A 12,915-nucleotide genomic window follows, 5' to 3' on the forward strand; every position below is an offset into this window, starting at 1 on the left:
ACCCATGGAAGAAACTCTAACATCTGATTTGTCTGTGCTTGCAGAGTATTTTCGTAAATGGAGGCTTCGACCTAATGCATCAAAAACAGAGGTGACTTGCTTCCATCTCAACAACAGACAATCCAATAGGACTCTGGAAGTCTACTTTGATGGTACACAACTTACCCACAATAAGGAACCAACATATCTTGGAGTCACGCTAGACAGGACCCTGTCGTTTAAATCACATCTCACAAAAACTGCTGCGAAACTGAGAACAAGAAACAACATCATACAAAAGCTTTGTGGAACCACGTGGGGATCATCCGCCACAACTCTGCGGACGTCTGCTTTGAGCCTGGTATATTCTGGAGTACTGCGCACCAGTATGGTTGAACAGCGCCCATACTAACAAAGTTGATGTCCAACTTAATAGTACTATGCGCATTATTACAGGAACAATCAGGTCTACTCCCACAATCTGGCTGCCTGTCCTAAGTAACATACCACCTCCTAACCTGCGAAGGAAAGTAGCTTTGATCAGAGAATACAACAAGATCCTAGCAAACCCTGGACTACCGGTACACTCTGACATCTCAGACCTCAAAAACAAACGACTTCGTTCGAGACATCCACCTCTTGCAGCCGAGATCAAACACATCGGATTCAACATCACCGATTCCTGGAGGGAAGAATGGATGCAAAATGCTCCAGCTATATGCCAGAAAATGCCATGCATCGATAAGACAGTTCCAGGGTTTGATCAACCCCGCAAGGTATGGTCAATGCTCAACCGACTCAGGACGGGACACGGAAGATGTGGGGATTCACTTTTTAAATGGCGAATGCTCTCCTCGCCGCTATGCGACTGTGGTGCACCGCGACAAACTATTAAACACATCAGGGAGGAATGCAGCATCAGAGCATATGGAGGGCCATATGAAGACTTCTTGATGGCAACCCCAAAATGTATTGAGTACATACAAGATCTAGATATTTGTTTGTAGATTGGTTCATTGGTTATTTTTGTTCATTTGTAATAACGTATTTGTATGCCATACGCTAAATAATAATAATTGTTATTTATGTAGTTATGTCCGGACTTTATTTGGTATAAATCATGGTCTTATTACTTGTGTGTTATTTGTGAGGTTATGTCATGAAATATCTGCTGTATTATATTAATATGAGTTTATTTAATGTAAGAACACGCAATTAATAGTGCCAGTATATAATTTATTATTACTTGTATATATGATGTATAAATCCACTGCAATGTTGTGCAACACACGGTAATAGTCCAGAACAATGTACCTTTGGAACTAGAGAGTTACAGAAAATTCCACTGATTGTAAATAAATTATTGGAGACTCTCAAAATTACAAGAAAACATGTAGTGTCATATTCTTCTAGAAGCCTGGCCACACAGTGTATATATGGAGGCAGCCTTGAGAGTTGAATGGAGTTGTTTAGTGAGAGTTATGAGTGCAAGTTGTTAATCAAGTATGTGAATTTGTTGCGTTGGTAGTTGGTTGACATGCAAGTGTTGCAGTCTATCTTCTTCTTCTTTGTAGCAGTGAAGTGTTCAAAATGGTGGTTTATTGATGTGTGTGTGTAATGAGTAAATAATTTGTAAATCAAACAGCATACAGAATTGACAGCTTTTTATGCGTGCGTCTTTGTGGATACATCAAGATCTGGGTGGTTTGCAGGTGGAGCTGGGCGGGCTTTGCACTGTCTTGAATAAGTTGTGTGAGCAAGTCCACAGGTGTGGCATTGCAGAGGTGCTCGTTTGTTGGGGCAAGTAGGCGTATATTGGGACTGATTACAGTGGCCACAGTTGGATCTATCAGCGTGGCATTGAGCTGTGCAGTGATCATTATACTGTAAGCATTGCCCGCATCTTACAGCTAGAGGAGGAGTGCGTGAGGGTTCTACCTGATGATGTTGAAGAAAAATGTCGACATCATGTTCCAGCAGTCTGTGCAAATCATTGGTGGATGGTAAAAGGAGGCGAATCATGTAGGTCGGTCTGGTGGCATTTTTAATTCGGATGGCCTTTCGTACTAAAATGCCATCATCTTGAAGTTCTTTGACTATAGCATCTTCCGTGATGGCTGGGTCAACTCCCTTCATCACACAGCTGAAGAGAAGTTGAGAGGCAATGGCAAAGTACTGACAGGCTGGGGGACTTGCTGAAATGGTGCAGATGAGCCAAATTGAGTGGGGCTGATGGTGTTGCAGATATTAGTTGCAGCCTCTTTGCTGTTCACTTTGATGTTGATTCCTTGTCCTGTTGGGTGGATGCTAGCAATGTCGTCTTTCTGTATACTAAAGTGAAGGAGAGTAGAAAGGATTTTCTGGGCTGACTGGCATTCTGGCACAGGATTGGTGAGGAGTAATGAATGGGTCCCTTGGGGGTGGGGTTGGAGCGTATGAGTTGAAATGATAGGATGCTTGGTTGGTAGGAGAGGAAGGGAATTGTCATTGGGAATAGTGTTGGGAGAGACTGATTTTTCAATGAATTTTGAGGTCTGGTTGAGAGGGAGCACAGATGCTGGGAGGTGGATTATCCATTGTGACGTGGCGAAGAGCAGGCTCACTTCCATGTGCAGTGCAAGGTGCTGTACGCTTGTACTGGATGTTGTGGTCGTACAGTGGTGCAGGTTGTACTAACAAGTGATGAAGGTAATTCGGATGATTCATAAATATAGACATCAGTGCTGTGTAATAGGCTACTGCTGCAGCTTTGGCAGCTGATTGGCTTTGCTGAGTGGTGGTGGTGATGGTGGTTGTAGTGACTGTAGCAGTGGTGACAGGTGTGTCCTGGTAGTACATCTTATCCTAGAGGAATGAACGCTGGACTTGCTGGAGACTTGACCCCAGTAGAACGAAGAGTATGTAGGAGTGGCTGAGGAGGATTTTAGCATGGATCAGAAGAATAAATGGCTGTACTGCACTAGTAGAGGAATATATAAGTCCAGGAGTGAAACCCCACAAAACCACTCAGTCCACTGGTCTGATACACTTTTTTAAGCATCGATCAGATGTCGTGCTGGATTATGGTGTGCGGGCTCGTCAGACTTGACACGTACTCTGTGGTTTGAGAATACACCACCAGGAGCGCAGTGTCGATGAAGGATCCTGCTATGGAGGCCACTGCGTAGGCTACTTGGTGCCACCGGTAGTGCCAATGCACTATGAGAGACCTTGTCTCATTTTCAAAAATTGATGCCTGCCTGGCCATCAGATGATGTAGATGTTGATTCCCATAGGGAACCTGAAATATTTGTCCCGAATGAGTAAAGTGGTATATATTGGTTTATATTGGTATTAAAAATGTACTTAACATATCTTCAAAATGTACTAAATGTAGGTAATATGACCTAATAGGTTGAAAGTCGATTTTGATTACAGTGCGGTCGTGAAAATTCAATAATTGACTTGGCCCTCAATGGGCGACTTAAACGCACTCTACAGTGTGATGGCAGTAGTGCTGGACTTGTAGCTTAGATCCCTTCCAACAAAACAAAGATGACCTAGGCCACCATAGCTCAATTGGTAGAGCAACTGACGCAAAATCAGGAGGTTGTGGGTTCAGATCCCACTGGTCTCCGGTTGGCCATTTTTGTTCTGTACTTAACATCTCTTCAAAATATACTAAATGTACGTAACACAACCTAATAGGTTGAAAGCCCGATTACAATGCGGTTGTGAAAATTCAATATTCATTGACTTGGCCCTCAACGGGTGACTTAAACGCACTCTACAGTGTGATAGCAGTAGTGCCGGACCTGTAGCTTAGATCCTTTCCAACAGAACAAAGATGAACTAGGCCACCATAGCTCAATTGGTAGAGCAACCGACGCAAAATTGGGAGATTGTGGGTTCGGATCCCAGTGGTGTCCGGTTGGCCAATTTTGTTCTGTACTTAGCATATCTTCAAAACATACTAAATGTATGTAACGTGACCTAATAGTTTGAAAGTTGATTTCAATTACAATGCGGTCGTGAAAATTCAATATTCATATGCTATTTTTACATACAATAATAACAGTATTCACCACTTAATTGTAATCATACAAAATTCCAGCCCGACGTTGGGCACCAACTGCACTGGTACCAACCAAACACAAGCTCCACAACGTGTTCACAAGCTTACTAGGACTCAAACAGATAATGTTCGCTTTTAAACCTGCACCATAAATCCATTATAATTATTATTATTATGAAAACTAAACTGCTGTAATACCCAAGTGGCATCTACAGCTTTCTGGACTCCCCAATATATTTTCACTTTCATGAAATCAAGGGGTCTGCCTGCCAATACAATTGATTTATACAATTAGTATATGGTGATTACAAATTTAATTCATTTCGTCATCGTACATGTTTCGAGAAAATGATCATTTCTCTTCTTCAGCGAGACATGCATCCAGCAGCAGCTGGTTGTACCTGATGCTCAGTAAAAGTAACAGTTTTATAGACAGCAGGAATATCAGGCTCACAGGGAATGACATTCTACTTGGCGGGAGACAGGCTCGCAGCGTGGGCGACCAGGCGAGCGACAATTTTCAGAGCAGATAAAGAAACATCCCTGTATTAGCCTCTAAAAAAACGTTTCTGAAATCTGCAGAATGGCTTCAAAACATGCAAGCCTTCGAGTTCTTAAAAAGGCCATGGCTACTCAGTGGCAGATTTAAAACGTGTCTGCTGTACCTGACACTTAATAAAATTAACAGTTTTACAGACAGCAGGAATATTTTCATGAAGAAAAGAAACGTGGAACAAATATTGCTGGCAAATTTTCAATGTGTTCCCATCAATATTATGATGCCAATTTTAAGTTAATGGTTATTAAACACACAGAAATGAAGAATAATTATATAGACACAAGAAAATATGGCATAACTAAAGCCAATGTTCTGCGTTAGAGCAAAGACAAAGATAGCTTAGAAATGAGTATGTACAAAAAATTCATTCAGTGGCCCGCAACAAGGTCCCAACAGTTTTCAAGGCATCAGTACGCCAATGTTGAGTGTTACAGTGTGGTTACCATGGTAGCTGCTAGTGGTGTTCATTACTGTTAGGTCATGAATTCAAAACAACCTTTTTCTGCCCTAGCTAATCACAATTTCCATATCTGTCACATGTGGCATGCCATTTTCAAAGGGAGAGGGGATTCAGTGTTTCACTATTCTCTTCAATGAGATCAAGAATAGTGGGAAGATTCCTGAGGAATGGAGGATAAGTACCATTATACCAATATATAAAAATAAAGGGGATGCTCAGGATTGTGGAAATTACAGAAGGATCGAACCTCCGAGCCATGCCTTGAACACTGGGAGAAGGTCATTGAGGGGAGACTAAGGGAAGAGATCCAACAAACAGAAAATCAGTTTGGGTTTATGCCTTGTAGAACCACAACTGATGCCATCTTCACTCTCAGGATGTTTAAGGAGAAATACTAATTGTATAGGAAAGATCTCCACATGGTCTTCATGGATCTTGAGAAGGCTTATGATCAAGTGCCACGTGGTCTCTGATGGGCGTTGAAAAATAAAAGGGCCCCCTTATCAGTATATCATTTATTAGTTATTTAGCGTTAAGCAGTACATATCATAAATAATTGTAAGTTGTTGATAAAGTCTATCAAGGTTGGACCTGCTTCCGTATATCATTATATATATCAGTATATCATTATATCAAATTGATTCAAGGTATGTGCCAAAGAAGTTAGATGACTGTGAGAAGCTCATGTGGAACTACAGAAGAATTTGCAGTTAAGGTGGGTGGGTTTAGCTCTCATGTAGTGCTGTGGGTGAAAGCTTAGAGATACTACAGCAGATTCTGAACACTTGGCAGGATATGTTAGAAAGAAATGATCTCATGATATGCAGTACTAAAACAGAGTATCTCCACTGCAATTTCTCCATGAGTGTTCTTGATGGTCAGGATAGTTTAAAAGTTGGGAATGAGGAAGTAGCAAAACCAATACCTTCAAATATCTTGGAACAGTGATACAGGATAATGCAGACATATTACCAATCAGGTCAACAGTGGCTGGGTGAAGTAGCAGGCAACTACTGGTGTTTTATGTGACAGGAAGGTCCCTCTTCACCAAAATGGTTGTCCGTCTAGCCATTCTATGTGGTTCGCAGTGCTGGGCTACAAAGAAGAAAGATGAACTTCATGTAGCTGAGATGAAGATGCTCCGATGGACCCGTGGAGTAACCAGGCTAGATAAAATTTCAAATGACACCATTCACCAATCACTGAGAGTACCACCAATCTGAGAAACTGAGGGCAAATTGACTGAGATGGTTCAGTCTCCTTCAGTGAAGACCAAAAGATAATGTAGCACACTGAGTGGGGACGCAAGCAGTAGAAGGCCAGCCAACTCTGGGCAGACATAAATTAAATGGTTGTTGATGATGATGTTGTTTAAAGGGGCCTAACATCTAGGTCATCAGCCAATATTAAGATGGAAAACCTGCATCAGGAAGGACCTGAATAGCACCAATGCTAATGAAAATAGTCAAGATCAAAGTTACTGGACGAGAGTTACCAGAAAAGCCGACCGCACCTGAGTGGGATTAAGGGAAAGAAGAAGAAGAATAAATATGAGCAGAAGGGCATAGATCTTTCTCATCCACAATAAATTGAAGTCCTAGGTTTAAATGAAATGACAGATTTGTTTTGTTTCTTCTTTTTAGTGTTTTAACATCGCACGAACACATCAAATGTTTTTGGCAATGTAAGGATAGGAAAGGTCTAGGATTGGGAAGGAAGCAGGTGTGGCTTTAATGAAGGTACAGCCCCGGCATTGTGGAGTGAAAATGGGAAACCATGGAAAACCATCTTCAGGGTTGCCGACGGTGGGATTCGAACCCACCATCCCAAATGCGAGCTCACTGCTATGCAACTCTAACCGCATGGCCAACTCATTCGGTAGATTTGTTATCCACATCATGGTTAGACAGGGGTAAATCAGACCTTAAATGACTTTTAAAAAATTTGTTTACTTTTCACCCAATTGCAACATTTTGCTATAAACAGAAGAAGGGTAAATCACCTCCTGATTTCTCAGCTTAACAGTAAACTCACAGTGTGTTATTGCTCTCAGCATACCGCATAACATCAGAAGCATACTTACTACTCTTGAGAGTCTCATGAGTAGTGACTCATCAGCAAGACATCAAGATGTGCACTCGTTTCCCATCCTTAGTACTTAGCCAATGTAGAAACCTGAGCGGAAACTGCACTTAAGTTAGTAGGTGGTAGTTTTGATGAATATTCTTCCATTACTTATTTTATTTAGCTTATGGCACCACATATATACAGTTGAGCACTTACAAATATCTACAATTACAGATATGTACATAAACAGACACATCATAAATTGACAGTCAGCAAAGCACTGGGGAATTATAATATGAAACTAAGTTGTCCAGCCATTGTATAACCTGTTCAGAAGTTCTCATGAAGTCCTCTGTAGATCCTGAAAAGGACCTCTTTAGACAATCCGTAACAATATGTGGGATTGTCTGATTGGCATCACCACTATTACATGTAGGGGAAGGTCAAATACCCCATTTACGTAGTAAAGAGCCATGATTTGTTCAAACTCTGTTGAGGATAACCCATGTTCTCCATGGTAGATGGAGGGTGCTGGGCAGTAAACAGAGATTGCCATTCCTGCTAACTCTTGCAGCACCATTCCAAATGCCACTCAGGTGCCATACTGAAATCTCTGGAGATCAGATCTTGTGTTGTTTGGACTGCTGATTTCAGTCAGTGAAATCCTACAACTATATCACTAATGGGAAAAGCCTGATTCAACGATTCTTTACCGAACAACCGCATCAGACCAGTTAGTCTTCTTGATCTGAGGAAAGGAGTCGATTTAACAGTAACACTGATGATGTGCATGGTCTGGTTCAAGGCTATATCAATTATCCTAACATAAGGGCTGTTCAGCCAGACTGAAGAGCAATACTTTGCAGAAGAATATACCAAATCCAAAGCTGATGAATGTAGGGTGGATGGAGAAGCTTCTCATGTGGAACCAGCAAGTTTATGTAGTAAGTTGGTCCTTGTTCTTTATTTAGTAGTGCTGTTAGAAAGATGGTAGTTAAAAGACAATGTTCTGTCAAGAATTATTCCAAGGAAGTTGATTCCTGCACATAAAACAAAATGAAATGGCATATGGTTTTTAGTGCCGGGAGTGTCCGAAGACATGTTCAGCTCGCCAGGTGCAGGTCTATTGATTTGACACCCGTAGGTGACCTGCGCATCGTGATGGAGATGAAATGATGATGAAGACGACACATACACCCAGTCCTCGTGCCGGCGAAATTAACCAATGATAGTTAAAATTCCTGACCCTGTCGGGAATCGAACCCGGGACCCCTGTGACCAAAGGCCAGCACACTAAACATTTAGCCATGGAGCCATTCCTGCACATGATGCCTCTGCATAGGCACTTGGGCTAGATTCTCCAGTACTGAACTGAATATCAGCACTAAGGCTGCCAGAATATCTTTAACGATCTCCTGGCATAAGATTTATAAAAGTGTCATTTGTCAGCTCTTTTAAGAGCCAGTCAGCAAAACCTCTGGGATTCTTCCATGAGATGCAAGATGACACCTATAAGAACTCAAGGTCTTAATATTGATTACAAAGATATTAGTGTAATAGACATTATGACAGAGGAGACCAGTGATAAATTACCCTGTAATGATTTTTGGCTGGCTAATCAAAGATAAATCAGTGTCAGACTGTACCCCAATTAACCATCCTGGATTTATCAACTTCATTTTCGAGAAATGCTTTTCAGAATAAAAATAAAATCCTTGACATAGCAAGAGTGAATAACAAATTAGTATACAGTGTACATTTAGACTAACCTTCATGAGGATGAAGGCTACGTAGGCAGCATTACGCAGCGATCCCCATTCTCCTAGGAAGAGAAGTCCTTTAGGAGTCCTTTCTTTTTTTGTTAACATGGTGTCACAAAAATCTTGCAATTTGTCCATGTACACACATCGGCCCTTAATTTCTGCGAGAAGAACCTGAAATATTAATTTTATGCCCTTATGTTACAAATAACAATTATAGTTTATACTTCAAGGTGTACTGAGGGTTATTACAGTACTATTATTATGCTAAGAATGCAGTGCTGGACAATTACTAGAAATATTATTAAGTAATGGAAAGGAATGAACAAGTGACAATTCAAGTCATATAAGAAAGAAATGTACATGAATAGGAACACATAATAATATAAACATACCTATGGGCTAGGAGTAAGGAGATAAACTGCTCAAATTAGCGGTGTGTTCTGAGCTCTCAGTGGCGGGGAATGACAATAGTAAACAGATAAACTTGAGTTGAACTTTTAAAAGGTGGGAGAGATCATAATATTATAAGAAGATAAATTTGGAATTCAAAAGGATAAATTGGGGGTAAATATTAATTTATAGAAAGAGGAATTAGGGATTGAAATGATTTTTCAAGGGAAATGTTCGATAAATTTCCAAGTTCTTTGAAATCATTTAAGAAAAAAAGGTAAACAATTGATAAGGAATCTGCAACGTGAGTGGCAGCTTTAAATGGGGGTACAGGGGAATATGCCACAGTACTTTTGGTCACAAGTTTTCTGGTCGCATTAAAATCATCCCCAGTCTGTTTGCTTATATGAGGTACTATTATTGTTGTTGGGTATTCAGCCCGAAGGCTGGTTTGATCCTCTACAGCTCTACCAACAGCTGTCATAGATAGCCTAGGTGTCACTGAAGAGGCATACTAGGAAAATGAGGAGTTAGGTAGTTTCCCCTTGCTATTACATATTAGTCTGCCAAACCCACTGAAATGATTGCACCAACCGACCACATGAGCGACATTTTCACACCATTCATAACAGGGACTGTCTGCATAAGGAATTATATTACTAGCATCACACATACCTCGGTCACTTTCATATTGTCAAAGCCAAGGATGAGACTGAGACGCGTCAAAGAGAGTAACAAATTTATTCTAGCCCATACCGGAAGACATAGTGCACTGTAAACACTACATCTCACCAACAAAGGCATTGAGGTACTGTTGTCACAAGACAATTATTGGTCACATGTAATATAATTGTACAAGATTATTTCTTTGCTTGCAGTATAATTATCACAGCTTCGCTAATGTCACGATGAGAAGATGTACACTTTCTCAATGTTCTAATAATTATTATGATAAACATATTTTCAATTTATCTACAGTGTACCTGCTATGGCCTATGGCCCTCAAATATTCAAGAATATTGTCATTCTTTTTATAATGTTGATAGTTTTCCACAATTCATTAAATTCTAGAATCTGTAGCAATATATATTTTCTTCTTTTCTTTTGAGGAATGTGTACAGCTTCCAATCTTTCTGTGCCTCTACTTATCTAGAAACCTCTGCTTGAAGTTGCTTAATTGTATGACAAAATGAGGTTTGTCTATTAGTGTGTTAATTCTTCTGTAACATATCTCCAATGTGTTAGTTGTTCCTGGGGTGTTTTCTTGTGTATTTGATAGCAATTCCAAGTTTTTAGTGGAAATGGCAGATGCCGCCCACGCCTTCCACACCTTTCAGACCTACAAGTAATTGTTCTCCATGTAGTCAACGATGCGTGAGAGTTTGTCTAACATAACATCTTGTAATTGATCGAAGACTTTGAAAATATCCTTTTTAGGCACAACTGCTAGGGCTACAAGAGAATGAATGTATCCTCTCAAATCTTCATTTCCTTTTTGCTGATATTCTTCCATGAGACCTTCGGACTATAGTTGTCTCCAAAAGTTCTGAGCAAGGTGAAGGAGACAACTTGATATTTTAGCTTCTAAAAGTTTCTCTTTCACTACATTTATAACTGCTACTTCATAAAAAAATAGCATAATATGTAGAAAGAACCCTTGGACTCAGGTGCCATTGTAATTTATTTTGTGCTTCTTCTTTTAAAATGAAACGTATAATCGTAGGACTGGTTTTTTTTTTTCCTTTCTGCATTATGACTGAAAACCGTTGTTCATGAATATTGACATGAATCACAATTACCAGTAACATTATATTTGGAGCTGAAATGAATGTCTCACCCATTATCCAAACAGGGGAATTCAAGAGAAACTGTAAGTGGCAATTTGTTGCAAAAATAATCATTTTATTTGAATCTTGCTGATTGTAATAGAGAAGGTATCTGTCACTTCTGCATTCCGTAAGTCATCACATATACACATATACTTATACATACCATTCCATTTCCCCTAAAATTTATATGATTATGTTTGCTATTATGTTATTCTTAGCTGAAGTTTTTGGTAAATTCAGTTTCCTAGTAAGTTCCCAATTCTTTAGTCAACATATTTGTAACACTACTCTTTGAATCTTTTCCAATTCTCGTATCAAGTAATCCTAGTGTGGATCCCATACGCTGGAACCATACTCTAAATGGGTCTTATCTGAGACTTATTCACCCTTGTCTTTACATCCTTACTACAATCCCTAAATACCCTTATAATGGTATGAGAAGATCTATAACCTCTATTTACAATCTCTTTAATGTGATTACTGCAATGAAGATCTCTTCTCATATTAACACGTAGTAGTTAAAGTGATCTCTGTGAGGTACTATCACCCTATCAACACAGTAATTAAAACTATGAGGACCTTTCCTCTTGATGAAATAAGCAACCTGACTTTTCATCCCATTTACCTTCATACATTATCTGCTGTCCATCTCACAACACTGTCGAGGTCTTTTTTGCAGTTGCTCACAAACTTGTAACTTATTTACTATTCTATGCAGTATAATATTATCCATAAAAGGCCTTATCTGTGATTGCAGTTCTTGACTCATATAATTTGCATACATAAGAGAACATAAAGATCCAATAGTACTGCCTTGTGGACTCTTCTCCTACTCTTAATCATTACAGGATAGAGAATGCTTCACCTATAGTACTCTAAATCACTGAGTTCTATTTTCTAGAAATTAAGTGCAATAGCCCTCATTTTCATCAGTAGTTTGGTATGATCTACCCTACTGAAAGCCTTAGGTAGGTCAATAGTGATACAGTCCATTGACCTCTTGAATATCTGCTGTAACTTGCTGGAATCCTACAAGTTGAGTCTCGCTGGAATAACCCTTCCTAAACCCGAACTGCCTTCCATCAAACCAGTTAGTAATTTTGCAAACGTGTCTAACATAATCAGATAGAATGCTTTCCCAGAGCTTGCAAGCAACACATGTCAAGCTGACTGGGCTGTAATTATCCACTTTGTTTATCACCCTCTCCTTTGTCCACTGTGGCTTCTATATCAATGTTTCCGTCATTTGGTATAGCTCCTCGATACAAACAGTAATCAAATAAATATTTGAGATATGGCATTATATATCAACCCAACTGTCTATAGTATATCCCCAGAAATCTTATCAATCCCAGCTGCTTTTTCTACCTTTCAAATTTGTATCTTTTTGTAATTATCTTTATTATCATCGGTAAAATTGAGTACTCTGTGAGTATTAGTAACCTCGTCAACCTGCATTTTATCCTTATATCCAACTATCTTTATATACTGCTGACTGAATACTTCTGCCTTCGGTAATTTCTCACATATACATTTCCCCTTGTTCATAATAATCCCTGGAATGTTCTTCATGGAATATGTTTCTACCTTAAAGTACGTATACAAAATATTCACATTTTCCCCTAAAATTCATCATCATCATTATTAAAATCATCATTTAACCATCTCCAGTTTCCCAGGTGCGGTACAAGAGCGCTCTCTGCGTATGTCTATATGGAGACACTTCTTCTCAACTTTACACAATTCCACTCCTCTTCCCTGCAGATAATCTTTTATTTGGAAGATCCATCATGTCCTTGGTCTTCCCCTAGGTT

The 12,915-nt window shown here is 39.6% G+C and overlaps 1 protein-coding gene across 4 annotated transcripts in view; it reads right to left on the reverse strand.

Moving 5' to 3' along the window:
* Nucleotides 1-12,915, reverse strand: part of LOC136875263 (endoglucanase E-4) — a 226,725-nt gene that overhangs the window by 63,267 nt on the left and 150,543 nt on the right. For all 4 annotated transcript variants that reach the window (XM_067148874.2, XM_068225319.1, XM_067148873.2 and 1 more), the window contains one exon: nt 8,889-9,053. In XM_067148874.2, coding sequence (XP_067004975.1) covers nt 8,889-9,053 — 165 coding nt within the window. The remainder of the gene's footprint in view (nt 1-8,888; nt 9,054-12,915) is intronic.

This window comes from Anabrus simplex, chromosome 1 (assembly GCF_040414725.1).
Source record: "Anabrus simplex isolate iqAnaSimp1 chromosome 1, ASM4041472v1, whole genome shotgun sequence".
NCBI lineage: Eukaryota > Metazoa > Arthropoda > Insecta > Orthoptera > Tettigoniidae > Anabrus > Anabrus simplex.